Source organism: Nyctereutes procyonoides, unplaced genomic scaffold, assembly GCF_905146905.1.
Source record: "Nyctereutes procyonoides isolate TBG_1078 unplaced genomic scaffold, NYPRO_anot_genome, whole genome shotgun sequence".
Lineage (NCBI taxonomy): Eukaryota > Metazoa > Chordata > Mammalia > Carnivora > Canidae > Nyctereutes > Nyctereutes procyonoides.
The window spans coordinates 40,310,138-40,326,773 of NW_026575043.1; the positions used below are offsets into that span (position 1 = coordinate 40,310,138).

The following is a 16,636-nucleotide window of genomic DNA, read 5'->3' on the forward strand; positions in this document are numbered from 1 at the left end:
CACTCTCACCACTGCTATTAAACATAGTACTGGAAGTCCTAGCCTCAGCAATCAGACAACAAAAAGACATTAAAGGCATTCAAATTGGCAAAGAAGAAGTCAAACTCTCCCTCTTCACCGATGACATGATACTCTACATAGAAAACCCAAAGCCTCCATCCCAAGATTGCTAGAACTCATACAGCAATTTGGCAGCATGGCAGGATACAAAATCAATGCCCAGAAACAATGGCATTTCTATACACTAACAATGAGACTGAAGAAAGAGAAATTAAGGAATCAATCCCATTTACAATTGCACCCAAAAGCATAAGATACCTAGGAATAAACCTAACCAAAGAAGTAAAGGATCTATACCCTAAAAACTATAGAACACTTCTGAAAGAAATTGAGGAAGACACAAAGAGACGGAAAAATATTACATGCTCATGGATTGGCAGACTTATTAATATTGTGAAAATGTCAATGTTACCCAGGGCAATTTACACGTTCAATGCAATCCCTATCAAAATACCATGGACTTTCTTCAGAGAGTTAGAACAAATCATCTTAAGATTTGTGTGGAATCAGAAAAGACCCCGAATAGCCAGGGGAATTTTAAAAAAGAAAACCATATCTGGGGGCATCACAATGCCAGATTTCAGGTTGTACTACAAAGCTGTGGTCATCAAGACAGTGTGGTACTGGCACAAAAACAGACACATAGATCAATGGAACAGAATAGAGAACCCAGAAGTAGACCCTGAACTTTATGGTCAACTAATATTCGATAAAGGAAGAAAGACTATCCACTGGAAGAAAGACAGTCTCTTCAATAAATGGTGCTGGGAAAATTGGACATCCACATGCAGAAGAATGAAACTAGACCACTCCGTTTCACCATACACAAAGATAAACTCAAAATGGATGAAAGATCCAAATGTGAGACAAGATTCCATCAAAATCCTAGAGGAGAACACAGGCAACACCCTTTTTGAAGTTGGCCACAGTAACTTCTTGCAAGATACATCCACGAAGGCAAAAGAAACAAAAGCAAAAATGAACTATTGGGACTTCATCAAGATAAGAAGCTTTTGCACAGCAAAGGATACAGTCAACAAAACTAAAAGACAACCTACAGAATGGGAGAAGGTTTTTGCAAATGACGTATCAGATAAAGGGCTAGTTTCCAAGATCTATAAAGAACTTATTAAACTCAACACCAAAGAAACAAACAATCCAATCATGAAATGGGCAAAAGACATGAAGAGAAATCTCACAGAGGAAGACACAGACATGGCCAACAGGCACATGAGGAAATGCTCTGCATCACTTGCCATCAGGGAAATACAAATCAAAACCACAATGAGATACCACCTCACACCAGTCAGAATGGGGAACATTAACAAGGCAGGAAACCACAGATGTTGGAGAGGATGCGGAGAAAGGGGAACCTTCTTGCACTGTTGGTGGGAATGTGAACTGGTGCAGCCACTCTGGAAAACTGTGTGGAGGTTCCTCAAAGAGTTAAAAATAGACCTTCCCTATGACCCAGCAATTGCACTGTTGGGGATTTACCCCAAAGATTCAGATGCAGTGAAACGCCGGGACACCTGCACCCCGATGTTTCTAGCAGCAATGTCCACAATAGCCAAACTGTGGAAGGAGCCTCGGTGTCCATCAAAAAATGAATGGATAAAGAAGATGTGGTTTATGTATACAATGGAATATTATTCAGCCATTAGAAATGACAAATACCCACCATTTGCTTCAACGTGGATGGAACTGGAGGGTATTATCCTGAGTGAAGTAAGTCAATCGGAGAAGGACAGTGTATGTTCTCATTCATTTGGGGAATATGAATAATAGTGAAAGGGAATATAAGGGAAGGGAGAAGAAATGTGTGGGAAATATCAGAAAGGGAGACAGAACATAGAGACTCCTAACTCTGGGAAACAAACTAGGAGTGGTGGAAGGGGAGGAGGGCGGGGGGTGGGGGTGAATGGGTGACAGGCACTGAGGGGGGCACTTGAGGGGATGACCACTGGGTGTTATGCTGTATGTTGGCAAAGTGAACACCAATAAAAAATAAATTTATTATAAAAAAAACAAAAACAAAACAAAATCCCTTTTAGTGATGAAAGTGTTTACCAAGTACTTCCTCACGGTTTGTTTCAAACAGCCAAGTATGACTGCTTATAGATGATAAAAGTGGGGGCCACAGAGGTTTAGAGACTTTCCCCCACCCCGGCAGGGCTAATTGTATAACCAACAGGATACTGTGGAAATGACAGAGTCAAAAAAAGTCAAAAGGATTTTAAAAAATAAAACAAAACAACAAACAAACAAGAACAACCCAACCACTGTGTTCTCTGCTTGCTCGCTCAGATCGCTCTCTGGAGAAAGCCAGCTTTTTGCATGTTGTGAGGATACTCAAGCAGCCCTTTGGAGAGGTCTACAAAGAGAGGCCCCGAGAACTCCTATCAACAGCCAACAAGTGCTTTGCTAAGCACATAAGTGACTCACCTTGAGAATGGAGCCTGTAGCCCCAGTCAAGCCTTCAAGTGAGTGCAGCCTTCATGAGATATCCCAAGCCAGAATCATCCCAACTAATCACCCACACATGAATTCTGGCCCCACAGAAACTATGAGATAATGTTTATTATTGTTTTAAGCCACTGAATTTCAGGATGATTTGTTACAGAGCAAGAGAAAATACACAGGGATGCTGAGCCAGCCAGTGAGGATGAAGAGTATGGCTGTGTGGGACAGAGATACAACCCAATGAAGACAGATGTTGCCTGGAAATCCATCTCAGCTCAACAGAGGAAGAAGTTTCTAACAGCCAGAATTATTCAAGGAATACCAGCTTGTCTTGGGAGATACAGGTTGCTCTTTGTCACTGGAGAGATTTGCTCAGAGGCTGGTGCTAATGGGGCAAAGATGTCATAGGAAGAAGTCAACAGACAGAGAGATGGTTGGATTGGACAACTTTTAAGTTCCTTTCTACCAGAGATTTTCCTACATTATGCAACTTATCCAAGGACCTGGAAAACCTTGCTCACCAGCTTCCTAGGCTCCGATGACATGCTTGTACAGTGTATATCTGGCTAATAGTTACTGAGAACTGATTTGTTCTGGGAGGAAACAAACAACACTTGAGCTACTGGTCCCACCCTCAAAGAGCTGCACATGCCCATGAATGACATATTGTCACCAAGTACAAACCAGGGCTGACAGGAGAAAAGAGGCAGGAAGCCTGCAGCCCAAAACCATTAATGTCTAGAAGGCTGCAAAGGCAGGGCATGTTGCGAGGCACTCAGGTAAATGCAAGGGAGACAAAAAGCACTACGGGAATTTGCTTATTGGTAGGAATGCCCTAATCCCATCTCCAGAAGGCAATGACTCAGTAAACTGGCAGGCAAAATAAATTCAAACTTAGGAGAACTGCGGGGCTCAGAAGAATAAAATTACTTCTGTGCCTGCAACTGGCAAAATAATTTCATTTTCTAAAAATGGAAAACTCAAGTAAGGTGTCTTTCTTGTCAAGCATGTGAGCAATGCAGCAAAAGACAGTGTTCTCCACCACCACCACCACCACCACTCCGCCCCGCCCCACTGAGTCTGCTTGCAAGTCTCCCAAAACTGGGAACAGGAAACACACCATTAGCCCATCTATGGCTCAGCAAAAGCTTCACCCATTCTTTCTCTACTAGGTCAGCACCAGCTTTGCGGCTGCCTGGAGTCTGATCTCCATGCCACTAAGTCAATAGGCATTTCTGGGCCAAGCCCAGTGCCAGGCAGAGATCATCTTTGATATCTCATCTCTCCCCTGACTTCTTCCAATTGTTTCCTCATCAAATTCCCAGGAGGTTGGGGCTAAAAGGAACCCCACAGACCACCCAGTCTACCCCCCTTGCTTTACAGATGAAGAGTGTGATTATTGGAAGGAAGGTTAGAAGCTGGGAAAGACTGAAAAATTTTTCCCAATTCCTAATGTCCTTCCTGAATTACAATTACATGACCACACCCTTCATCATAGGACTTTGCAGGATCGCCCCACCAATATTGGATAAGGCCATGTGCCTTGATTCAACCAATGGAATATGGACCAGAGTGAAGGTGTGCAGGCTTGAACTGGGGTGCTTCCTTTCCTGCTTGCCCTCCTGTACTTCTACCATCATAGGGAGAAGACTGATTCTGTTACTGTACTCGTTCAAGGCAGAGGAGCGTCCTAGGTGTCACTGCTGGAGGCAGAGCTGCTCTAGTCATCTGCAGACATGCAAGCAAGAATAAACCACCCTTGCTTTAAATTCTGAGTTTTTGGGGTGATTTATTTGGGGGCTGCCTTATCCAGGAGCACAAGTGAGCTGAGGGCCCAGTTCTAACTCTCATCTACCTCCTCCCCTCTTAGGATGTACACAGAGCCCACTGTCCCTGGGGTGTGACAGTAGAGGAAGAAACCAAAGATTATCCTGGAAAGGCAGAGATGAAGCTGGTCCTGAGGATAAGCAGTGGCTGTATGTGTTTGGGATGAGGGGAAGATGAAAAAGAAGTCTCTTGGGGAGCCAGGTGGCTCAGCGGTTTAGCGCCGCCTTTGGACCAGGGCCTGATCCTGGAGACCCGAGATCGAGTCCCACATCGGGCTCCCTGCATGGAGCCTGCTTCTCCCTCTGCCCGTGTCTCTGCCTCTCTCTGCCTCTCTGTCTCTCAGTCTCTCTCTCTCTCTCTCTATCTCTCATGAATAAAAAAATAAAATCTTAAAAAAAAAAAAGAAAAAGGAGTCTCTTGTGCCAAAATGTCAGCAATCTTTGTCAGCAACCTAACTGTCTGCTTTTAATTTCTACACACCTTCTCTTAGGCTATCACAATCATTCTTTTTGCACTAGTAAGTGGAGGGCTTACTAGCCAGCTGCAGAAATCTAGAGATGTGCATGGAAGTGAACTTAAGAGGTCTGTCTTCTCAGATTAACCTCCCACAGTCCCAGATGACAGAGCTGCAGGTGGACCCTGAAAATGGCACGGTGTCCTATCCAATCAGTATAGATGTTTTTCAAATCTTTCACCCCTACATATATGGTGCCAGGGTGCCAAGACCACTCAGTGGGGAAAAGACAGTCTCTTCCACAAGTGGTGCTGGAAAAACTGAATGTCTACATGCAAAAGAATGAAATTGGAGCCTTAACTAGCTCCAGGTTTGGGAGGGCAAAGACAAGGCAGGATAGTATGAGCATCATTAAGGGAAATACAACAGTGGGCTGAACATAGGCAAACACAGGCAACATGTTTGTGTCCATGAGATTATAGTGTTTTTGAGAAAACAAACAACATGGATTTGTCACCATTTGAAGATAAGAACCAGTTCATGATTTTGAGAGCTTGTGATTAAAGGGAAAGAATCAAGAATTTGTTCTGCCTTTCCTGTGTGAACTGTACCCCTGAGTAACCAGAGTAGTAGACGATGGGAAGTTTCTCTCAAGAGGTATTCCTACTAATAAATAAGGAAGGAGTGATAGAATTACACTCATTGAAGACTGATGATCACCAGCAGCTAACATCACAAACCAAAAAGCCACCAGACATTATGAGCTCCTGATGGAAGAACACATTACCATTTGATCAAGTTTCTAGATCCATCTGCCAAGTTAAAGAATTGCAGAAGCCACAGGAACATGTTAACCTACACCAAGAAAATACAATCAGCAAAACCCAGACTGTGTGAAATTCTGCGGGGAGACTTTACTTGGGTCCTGATGCAAACAAATGTATCAAAAAAAAAATTTAGGACATTTCAGACAATTGAAACTGTGAACACTGGGTATTTGTTGATAATAAGGAATTATTAATTTTAGTATAACAATGGTATTGTAGATACGTTTTTTAAAATCCTTAATCTTTAGAGCTACATGCTGAAACATTTACAGGTGAAATGTGATATTTGGGATTCACTTTGAAATAGTATTGGCAGGTGGAGGACTGAGATGAAATAAGATTGGCTGGAAAGTTAATAATTGTTGATACTGGGTAAGGGGTACACGGGGGTTACTACTATCTATTCATATGTATTTAAAACTCGAGTTTTAAATACAAATGAGTACAATGAGTTCTCAATACTGTCACATCTCTTTGGCTCATGCTAAGCCTCAGAAAAGGAGCTGAAAATATGAGCATTGTGTAGTAGCTTCCATGGTCACTCTATTCTCCTGGCAAACAGTGACTCCCCCTGGGCTACTGTAATAGTCTAAACTTAATATTGGGTCTTTATAACATATAAAGAGATTAAAATTATAAAATGCTTTGTATAAAAAAAAAAGTCTTCACTGAAATTTGAGATTCTACTAAGCAGAAGTGACTGCCCAGCACCCCAGGGGACACTATGTCAAGAAGACGCAGCCTCAGGCTCTGGAGGGGAGGAGCCAGTTTTTAATCTAATGGAGGGAAATAAAACAACATCCTGCAAATAGGGGTATATGGCCAAATGACATAATACACCAAAGGGCATCAGAGGAAGGATGGTTCTGCTAGCCCAGCTGACTGCAGGGGAATCCAGGCAGGTTCATCTTGAGATGACTTGGAGTTAAGATTGTCAGCTAGGATGTCTATAGCAATGAAGAGGGGATCTCCTTGCTGAAAGGATGTTCAGTGCAGAGATCTGAAGGAGAGACTGAACAGCATGTTGGTTGCAGAAGGGGAATAAGGCAAGTTAGGTAGAAGATGGATCAAGGGGCAGCCCCGGTGGCGCACCAGTTTAGCGCCACCTGCAGCCCACGGTGTGATCCTGGGGACCCTGGGTCGAGTCCCACGTCAGGCTCTCTGTATGGTGTCTGCTTCTCCCTCTGCCTGTGTCTCTGCCTCTCTCTCTCTGTCTCTATGAATAAATAAATAAAATCTTTAAAAAAAAAAAAGATGGATCAAGGCCCAGGGATCAAGGGAGAGGGAGAGAGGGAGGCACCCAACTTGGAAGGGCAGTGAGTGGTGTGCCCAGGAAAGCTACACACTGTATTTCAGGAAGAGAGTACCTACTGCAGCTTCAAAGGACAACACGTTCTGGCAGTGTCCTATGCAAGCTCAGCAACACCATATGCCCTCTTCTTGGTTTAGGCAAATAGCCCAGCAAAACAGATCAAATGGTGTGAGTCAAGATTGTTAAATCGGCCTTCAATGCATGGAGCTGTGGCTGAGCGTGTGCTGAGGTGTCAAGAGGAGTGAAGCTTAGTGATCAGAACTCCTAAAAATAGAAACAGACGCAGGAAAGAGTCCCATGTAAAAGGAAAAAATATACAGCACCCAGGATGACCCTGAAACTCACTGACAGTTTGCTTCATGTGTCTGATTATGAAAGGAGCCTCCTAAAGCCACATTTCTGTGTGGCAGCACCTGGTATGTGTGATTCACCACACATCAAAGCTGCCAATTTCAATTTGTTCAGAGTGTTTCTTACCATCTCCTACTCTCTGTATGTCAGTTTACAGTGGAGTGTATTTCTCTCTCCCAGGATAAGCAGACGTTGATCTTAGTTAAGGAACCCCACATTCTTTTCACAGACATATCTTTCTTTGCGTGATATAATTTGCCAACTATATCCCAGAAGACTACAGGAGCTGCAGTCTTGAACACCCAGCTCCCAGGGAGCTCCCCCAACGCACTATGTCTGAACCTGCTGGCCTTTTACCAAATGGCCAGGATCGGTATGGATTTCCTCCCTCCTTCTCCACACCACTGTTTTATGATGGTATGCATGTCCATCTCCCACACTGCCTTATAGATTTTTGGCCCTCAGTAAATGATACAACCAAAGCTAGTATATGTTTACTGTCACAAATGTTCCAGACTGCTCATCAGGCCCCAGTCTTGAATTAATAGACCCTCCCTGAAGAAGTCACAAGGGTCAGCAGCAGCTGAAGAACTCAGACCAGAGATTCTATCAGAGACACAAAAATACTTGTAAAGGAAGGAAGAACATATGGCAAGTGTATCCTAGTCATATGCAAAGTCAAGTCACCAAAGGGTTTCAGGAAAGGTCTAGATTATGAAAGTGTCTATGAAACTATAAAGGAACAACCACATGGCCATAGGCTCAACAGAGAAGGCCGTCAAGCATACAGAGCAGCAGGCCATGTTGACGCACTGCAAGACTGGCATGTGTCTTCTCTGATAGGTAATAAGAAGCTACTCTGCCACTCAATGCCAAATGTAAGCACTCCTTCTCCCTAAACCAAAGTGAGTGTTGGCCCTTAACCCTGCCTGACATTACTTAAGTCTGCAAGGAGGAAAGAGGTCAGAGCTATGCAGAATAGAAATGACATAGTTGGCCTAAGACCACTTATCCTTTGAAAGATTTGCCCTTGGCTGTCATCTGGGAGTCTGGATTTGGGGGGGGGGGCTCATTCACTAATTGCTAAAGGTGGCTCACTGTGCCTAAACTACTTGCACAAAATTGTGGTCTACGCTGAATACCTGCTTTAATCCTGGCAGTCTGGACTTTGGGTATGCACCAGGCAGACAGTGAACACGTAGCTGGCCCCCATTAAAAACATGGCCACTGAGTCTCTAATGAGCTTCTCTGGCTGGCAACATTTCACATATATTGTCACAACTCATTGCTGGAGGAACTGAGCATGTCCTGTGACTGGGAAAGGACCCTCAGAAGCTTGCATGTGGTTTTCCCAGACTTTACCCCGTACCTGTTTTCCTTTTGCTGATGGTGCTTTGCCCCTTTTCACTGTAATAAAGCACAGCTGTGAACACAAAGAGATGCCGAGTCCTAAGAGTCCTCTTGTCTCCTTAAGGAAACTGGAGGGCTAGTTTTGGAGATCCCAACAGGACCCTAGCCAGAGGTCTCCACCATATGAGGTGGGTGGAGTCCATGAGCTATCCATACTACTATCCTGAACTCCCACTTGTTCCATATAACAGAACAACACTTCTGTCCTGTACTCCTCACTGAAAGCATGAACTGGACATTGTTCTGACACCTGCACCCAACCCCACAGATGTGAGGAGCTGTTATTCAATTGGATCTAACATTTTAGGATGAAGGCCTTGCCTCTGATCAATGGCCAGCTTCCCACAGGGTCTTATACATGGAGTGCAGACAGAGCAAACCTTCCAGTACATATGAAACTATTTGAGGGAGCTATAAGATTGAGAAAAGCCCTTTTAATAGCTTTACCTTTGTTCCCCATTCCTTCAACCACCTCTACACTTTACAAAGTGACAAGTCATCCTAGGTATATACAGACCACATGTATAAACACTTGCAACCCTATGGAAATACAAATGAGGACCACAGAGAGAGGCTACTATTTCACCGGAGAGCCTATTTCAACACAGTCAAATCTGTCAACATAATATATCCAGATAATCTACATTTCATAACTGCAGCTTTTCTGGCACTCCAGGCTTAAGCCAGCAATCTCCCACTTATCATCCCAATCTCATTCCAGCAAACAAGTTTTTGAAACTGAAAACAAATTAAGAAAAATCCAAGTTTGGCACTAACATACTTGGCTTTCTGAAACCTCATAAAATTGCAAGCAATTCTCATTCATTCACTCACTCTTCCATTCAGATTAGCCAAGCTACTGAGAACATATCAGTGGCAAAGCACCTCCTAGGCTCCGTGCAGAATACAAAGAAGCTGCCGAACTTGGCCATGGTGTTCCTTTGGCACAAAGCTGCTGCAGAGATGCCCACACAGGCACCCTGTGTATATGGTTCCCAGAGAAGACATGGTCTTTGGGTCAGTCAGGGGCCACTGTGGGTATTTCAGATAGGAGAAAACCAAAGCAGATATGTATGAACATAAAGGAAGGAACTGTTGATAAAGAATCCTGGAGAAGACAAGTCAACTCTAGGGCGACTGGGTAGGGAGCTAGCACCACGGTGGGGATACGCTGTCCGGGGCAGAAGTCGGAAGCTGGGACGCCAGTGAAGCAGAAGGCAGACCTGAAACCCAACGTGGCACTGGGAATGGAGAGGAGGGACTAGAGGAGAAAGACAGGCAGGGCTCGCAATTCCATCTGATGTCGGAATAGAGAAGGAGGAGGCAGCAAGCATGACTCAGAAGTTTTCAGCTATTCATAGAAAGAGAAAAGTTAGCAGGAGGAGCAGGCTCGGTGGGGAAAATTATAATTTGTGTCACCAGACTTTGCTAAGAACACTGGTGTGTACTGTGCTCCTCCAAAATATGCTGCAGGTCCACCCGTGACCTGTTTGCCACACCCTTCTGCTAAATGTTAAGAAAATACACTTCAAACAAATGTGGACACGTTGTCAACCTGTGCATTCCCTTTCACCCTTCTAATAGTCTTAAGGTATGAAACACTGAATGATATATATTTTTTAGATTTTATTCATTAATGTAACAGAGAGAGAGTGTGTGTGCACAAGCAGGGGGAGCAGCAGCAGAGGGAGAGGGAAAAGCAGGCTCCCTGCTGAGCGGAGAGCCAACTCGGGGCTCCATCCCAGGACCCTAGGATCACGACCTGAGCTGAAGGCAGACACTTAACTGACTGAGCCACCCAGGCGCCCCACAAATGATATTTTAAATTAAAGCTGAATCCAGTATGATAAGGCCCATCTTCTAGGGTAAAGACCCCAGTGGCTTAACCTGCAGACGTGCACTCTAACGGACACTTGGCAACTGGAGAGTCTTTCCCATCTCTGTCCCTCAAGTATTACCTAGAGTGACGTTTGAGAACACTACTATTTCCTGGCACCCAGTCTCCATGAGAGTTTGCCTTTGAGAGATGGTCGCATGGGAAGAATGAGTACAAAATCCATCCTGGAGTCTAAGATGTCTTGGTGCGCCATCTTCTCTGACCTGATCTAGCACCACCCCACAGGGGGCCGGCTCACCAAATGTTCAGTGGTCTCCCTCAACCAGGGGACTTTCAAAATGTACTCTTGGGTAGCCTGGGTGGCTCAGTGGTTTACTGCAGCCTTCAGCCCAGGGCCTGATCCTGGAGACCCAGGATCGAGTCCTACATCAGGCTCCCTAAAGGGAGCCTGCTTCTCCCTCTGCCTGTCTCTACCTCTCTCTCTCTCTCTTTCTGTGTGTGTGTGTGTGTGTGTGTGTCTCATGAATAAATAAATAAGATCTTTTAAAAAAAATGTACTCTTACTTGACCGAAGCCTTCTTTCTTACAGACCCGGCTAATTTCTTTGGGGCCTTCCTTGCTAACTGGTTTAGCCATGCCTCCCCCATGCAGATCAGTCTGAACAACAAATAAATGAAAACAAATGCTTCTGTTTGAACTCCCTTCCTGGGAAACAAACGTCATTTATAGTGTCACCAAATAGGCAACTGGTATAAACAAAACAGAATTTTGCTTAACCAAATCAATTTTGTCATCAATGCTGAGAAAGCTCACGCATGGGACACTCTTGCCTTAAGGACTTGCTAAAGCGATGTCTTTGAAAATTTCACATCATTTAGGAATTTTTCCTTAATTTCACGTCATGACATGTTCTCTATGAGATGAGAACTGGGGATAAGATTTTTAAAATGGGAACTAACAACCAAAAGAAAAAAAAAGCAGGCACAAACTATATTCTCTTTGTCTCCAAACAGACATGTGATGAAGCATGTCAGCAATGGAATAAGAACCTCACCTCCTGTATTTATTTAGATTCCTTGCACCTTGTTGGAAAGAAGTAAAAAAAGAGGCACCTGGGTGGCTCAGTCAGTTAAGCATCTGCCTTTGGTGCAGGTCATGATCCCGGGGTACGGGGATTGAGTCCTTCAGTCCAGCTCCCTGCTGTGCTGGCAGTCTGCCTGCCAGTCCCCCCGCTTGTGCTCTCTCTTGCTGTCAAATAAATATTATAAAATCTTAAAAAAAAAAGAAAGAAAAGAAAAAAAAAACTTCCCAGAAATTGATTCTATATGTGAATATTTACAAAGACCATTTTTTAATCCTGACAATAGGACTGTTACCAAGCCCAGCTATTGACACTACGTACTTTCTCTTTTAGGATAAGCTTCAGTGATCAAATGAGCTCCTGAAGCAAAATCCAGGGCAGAAGTACCTGAGAAAGCCATAGTTAACAGAGAAATTCTAATCCAAACCTCCAATGATTTTATATTAAGATAAAAATAATGGGGATAGAAATTCAGGTCTATACTATGAGATGCCATAGTATACCCATTCGATTGGTAAAATCAATGCTGACCATCCCAAGTGTTGCAAAGGATGCAGATTAGCAAAATCTATTAGCTGTCGGTGGGAGTATAAACTGGTACAACCCTTTGGAAAATAGTTTGGCATTATGTAAGGTGATCAGTCACATGCCTAGAGCCCAGCGATTTCACCCAAGAGAAGCTCCTGCATGTGTACAAGAAGTGTCATGGTCACTCATCAAGAGGAGAATGCAAAAATAAAAAGAGGTACACTCACATTCCGGACTGCTATAAAGCAATCAGAATCAGTCCCCCCAAATCATATATTGTACAATACTCTTTTCTATAAAGTTAAAAATGGTTGAAATGAAAAATATGGGGCTTTTAAAACTGCATATAGATGAGATAAAACTGAATAAAAAGAAAGAAGAGGATAGTAACCCAAATTTGGGATGGTGGTTACCCTTGAGCAGGGCAGGCTGGAGGATGGGCTAGGAGAGGGAGCACAAAAAATATGTGCCCACATTTTCTCTGATGATATTGCTCTGAATACCAGGCCTCACTTAGTTTTAAAATAATAATAAAAAGAGATACCTGGGTGGCTCAGTGGTTGAGTGTCTGCCTTTGACTCAGAGAGTGATCCCGGGGTCTGGGATGGAGTCCCACATCAGGCTCCTAGCAGGGAACCTGCTTCTCCCTTTCCTATGTCTCTGCCTCTCTCTGTGAGTCTCTCATGAATAAATAAATAAAATATTTAAATCATAATAAAATTAGAGTGGTCTTTCCAAAAGGGAAGCTTGCAAGAGAAACAGCTCTGATTCCTTCTCCACCAGGCGCATCACCCCAATAGGTTAAATCTGGCTCTACATGGCCCCTATGGGAGAAAGATCATGAATAAAAATTCTCTCACTCTGTCTTCAGCTCACAAGCACTTGAGTCATGCCTCTCTTCTAGCCACACACACTAGGAGAATCAGTGGGAGCTGGGTTCCAAGGAGGGTATATGTACAGCACTGGGCACAGACAGAGCCCGGATAACCCACCCTGCTGCTGTCAGAACTATGAGCGACAGGCCTGGAGGGTGCTCTGTCCTTGACCCCAGTAGGCAGGATGACCATTTAGATCAGAGGCAGGGACAGGAGAGCTGTGTCAAACATGTGAAGTGCTGAGAAGCACAAGGAGGGGCAGACCAAAGGCTTTTCCAGGAGGCAGAACAGGAGTGCAAGGAAGAAGTGGCCATTTGGGCTCTACGTCAGAAGGGCCTTTTCTGCACTTGGAGACTTACCTACCTCCACTGGCATGTGGGTGCCACCCACAAGTGAGGCACCTCTGGGTGAGCCACTGAAGTTTGTTCGTTTGGTCTCAGTTTCCTTTCCTCTAAAACGGGAATGAGGCCGTATTCATGGAAAGACTCACATGGGACTAAATGACAGCACAGGGCTGTACTAATGTCAGGAATCATTCATCCCACCCAGACAAGTCAAGCAACAAATTTTGTCCACTTTGGAGTCTAGAAATGACCAAAAACAAAACTACAGAGATGAACTGTGCAAGCATACCCACAAGAAACTTGTTCCCACTTCGTCCTTCCCATAAATTAGTATCTGTCCCTACAACCTTTATCAGCAAGCAGTAAAAATTTTTTTGGTTGGCCAGAGGCTCTGCACATTTGAGACAACCTAGAAATGCCAACTGTCTACACCCAGTTATTTTAAAGAAAAGAAAATGGGGCATCTTTGATCTTTTGAGTAGAATAAAACAAAACTGCATGAGATCAGGTTTTATTTCTACTAGAACTGTGGGACCCTATACTCATAAACATTACCTTGGCCTCTCCAGGTTAGTAAGTAGTAAATACCTGGTAAATACGGATAACCCAACAACACTAACTCAGGCATAAGTGGGCATTAGGACACACATCTGGGACAGGCACAGACCATGGAGTACAATAGGCCCAGGTCAGAATCTCTCTCTGTGGCCTATGGGGCCAGTGACTTCTGACAAACTACATCCTCCTGTCTAACCTCAGAACACCTCATTGGTCCAAGAGGACAATCCTGGAACTCATGTCACAGTGTGGCTGTGAGGATGAAATGAATGTAACATAAAACAGAGTGTGTGGTTCATAGCCAACAGTGACATATTTCATAGCAAACCACCGATGACCCCTATCACTGCATGTCCTGGTTTACACACCTGACAGAGAAGGATAAGCGGAATAAAAACACTGTTTGGAAAAGAATCATTTCTTGTTTGGTCGCCTGACTCTTAAGAATGCCGTGTTCTGTGGGATCTGGAGGGTGCAGCTGAGTGGGGTGAGGGGCACCAGGATATCACCTGAGAAAGGCACTTGAGAAATACTTGTCAATTTTCTTCCCTGCCAGGAATTGACAGTGATCCCCATTTTGTAGTGGAAACCATCACCTGAATTCAGCAGAGCTGCCAAATTCTCAGGGGCATCATAGACTCGACAATTTTCCAGATGCTGTGTTCCAAAAACGCTAGGAAGGATCATATAAACTATATAGTGAGTGACCCGAAGGGATACTGCCTGGCTGAGTGAAGTGACCAAGGTGACCTGAGTTTTACCAAACATCAAGGCAGGGCCCTCCTGTTTACCATGACAACGGAGCACTGCTTCTCAGACTGTGGTCTGGAGCAGCAGCATCTGGGAACTTGGGGAGAAATGCCAAAGCTCAGGTCCTCCTAGGCCCTCTGCGTCAGAAACTCAGCAGAGAGGCAAGTATTTTGTGTTTCAACAAGCCCATCAGGGAATTGTAATACCAGCTCAGGTATGAGAACCAGTGGTATAGAGTGACCAGAGATCTCAAAGTTGAAACCAACCATCCCCAGGAAACATACCAAGGCAACATTCAGTAAGAAAGGAAAGAAGTCTGGGGTGCCTGGGTGGCTTGGTCAGTTAAACGTTTTGCCTTTGGCTCAGGTTATGATCCTGGGGTCCTGGGATCGAGCTCCACATTGAACCCCACATGGAGCTCCCTACTCAGTGGGGAGTCTGCACCTCCCTCTCCCTTTCTCTCCCTCTGTGCTCTCCCTCTCAAATAAATAAATCTTTTTTAAAAAACAAAGAGGGGGAGAGAAGACTTCAGTACCTTTCTCCCTTTCATGGGGCAGACAATGTTAGCTATCTTACCACTGGACTTCAATTTTGAATCTGCTGCTTCTACAATAAACAAAGTGACAGCGGGAAGCTTCTGGTTCTCTACAGAATGCTAAGATGGGCCCTTAAAAAACAGGCGCTGTATCTGATACATCTGTGAGTCTGCTGTGCCCATCCCAAGGCCTGGCAACCACGGGTGTAAGGAAAAGTGGGAAATAAACTAAGTGACCAACTTGGGGGAGAGGAGAACAAGCACTCCTTCCCACAGTGGGTCCCAAAGACTGGACAAGGTGATTGTCCCCCTAAATCCCTAACACAATGATCTTAGCTCCTGAAGCAGAATCAAAGACTTAGGGGAACTGACACTGGTTGGCTGCCCAAGACTCCACTGCTACGAAGAGCAGAGCGGCCCTGAGGCCCCAGGTCACGCTCTCACTCCACCTCCCGACTCACTCCTTTAGCCCAAGCTTGTCAGAGGTCCTGTCCACAGGGGGTTCCCCTGTCCCAGTTCAAGGCCCCCACCCTGGGAGGTTGGTCAGAGATATTATTTCTCCTGCTGGTCCATGTCCCAAACACCCGTAGGCTAGTGGCGGTGTCCTCCAGCCGCAGACACGCTGTCACCATCACTGCAGCATCACCAGCCTCCCAACCTCAGATGCCCCGGTTTGGCATGTCCGTACCTGTAGTAAGACAGCAGGCCATTGCTGAGCACAAACCAACGGCGCTGGTAGCCTTTCAGGTAGTTGGTCCATTTGAGCAGCCAGCCCTTGAAGCTGTCCAGAGGCAGTAAGACCTTAGGCGCAGTGGCGGTGGTGCCAGTCCCTGACATTGGAACCCCAAGGGACGCCTTCACCTGACTGGGTCGCAGAAGGGGCAGGGGCTTAGACGCCGGCAGCGCCCCTGGCTCGGGTTTGGCCCAGGGCGCGCTGCCCACCCCTGGCCCCAGTGCCGGCAGCTGCTCCGACGAGGCCTCGGAGTAGGGCCCAGCCCCTGCACTTGAGCCCAACTCTTGCCGGCCCCCTGACCCCCGCCCCAATCCCAGCAGCAGTTCGGCTCCCTGTCTGAACTCCGGCCTTGGCTCAGACGTCTTCTCGGACACAGGCTCCGACCTTGGCACCGGCTCGGGAACCGGCTCCGACACCTGTTCTGACACCGGCTGCCGCTCGGGCTTCGGCAGCGGCGGGGGCTGGGGCTTGGGCTGGGGCTTGGGCTCCGGCCCCGGGCCGGCCGTGGAAGCGCTCATGCTCGGCGCCGCCGTGTGGCAGGACAGGCAGGGGACAACCGTGAACAGCGACGAGAGTCCGCGGGAGCGGCCGCCACAGCCGCCGCCTCGGCACAGAGCGGCCGCTTTCCCCATAGAGCCCGCGGCGCGGAGCGCGGCCGAGTCGCGGGGAGGGGGCGGGGGCGGCGGCGGCG

General features: G+C 45.8%; 1 protein-coding gene across 3 annotated transcripts in view; it reads right to left on the reverse strand.

The window, feature by feature from the left end:
* Nucleotides 1-16,636, reverse strand: part of OSBP2 (oxysterol binding protein 2) — a 175,437-nt gene extending 158,801 nt beyond the window's left edge. For 2 of the 3 annotated variants that reach the window (XM_055322760.1, XM_055322759.1), the window contains exon 1: nucleotides 15,901-16,636. In XM_055322760.1, coding sequence (XP_055178735.1) covers nucleotides 15,901-16,577 — 677 coding nt within the window. In that variant the 5' untranslated portion in view covers nucleotides 16,578-16,636. The remainder of the gene's footprint in view (nucleotides 1-15,900) is intronic. The other variant, XM_055322761.1, reaches the window with a different exon arrangement.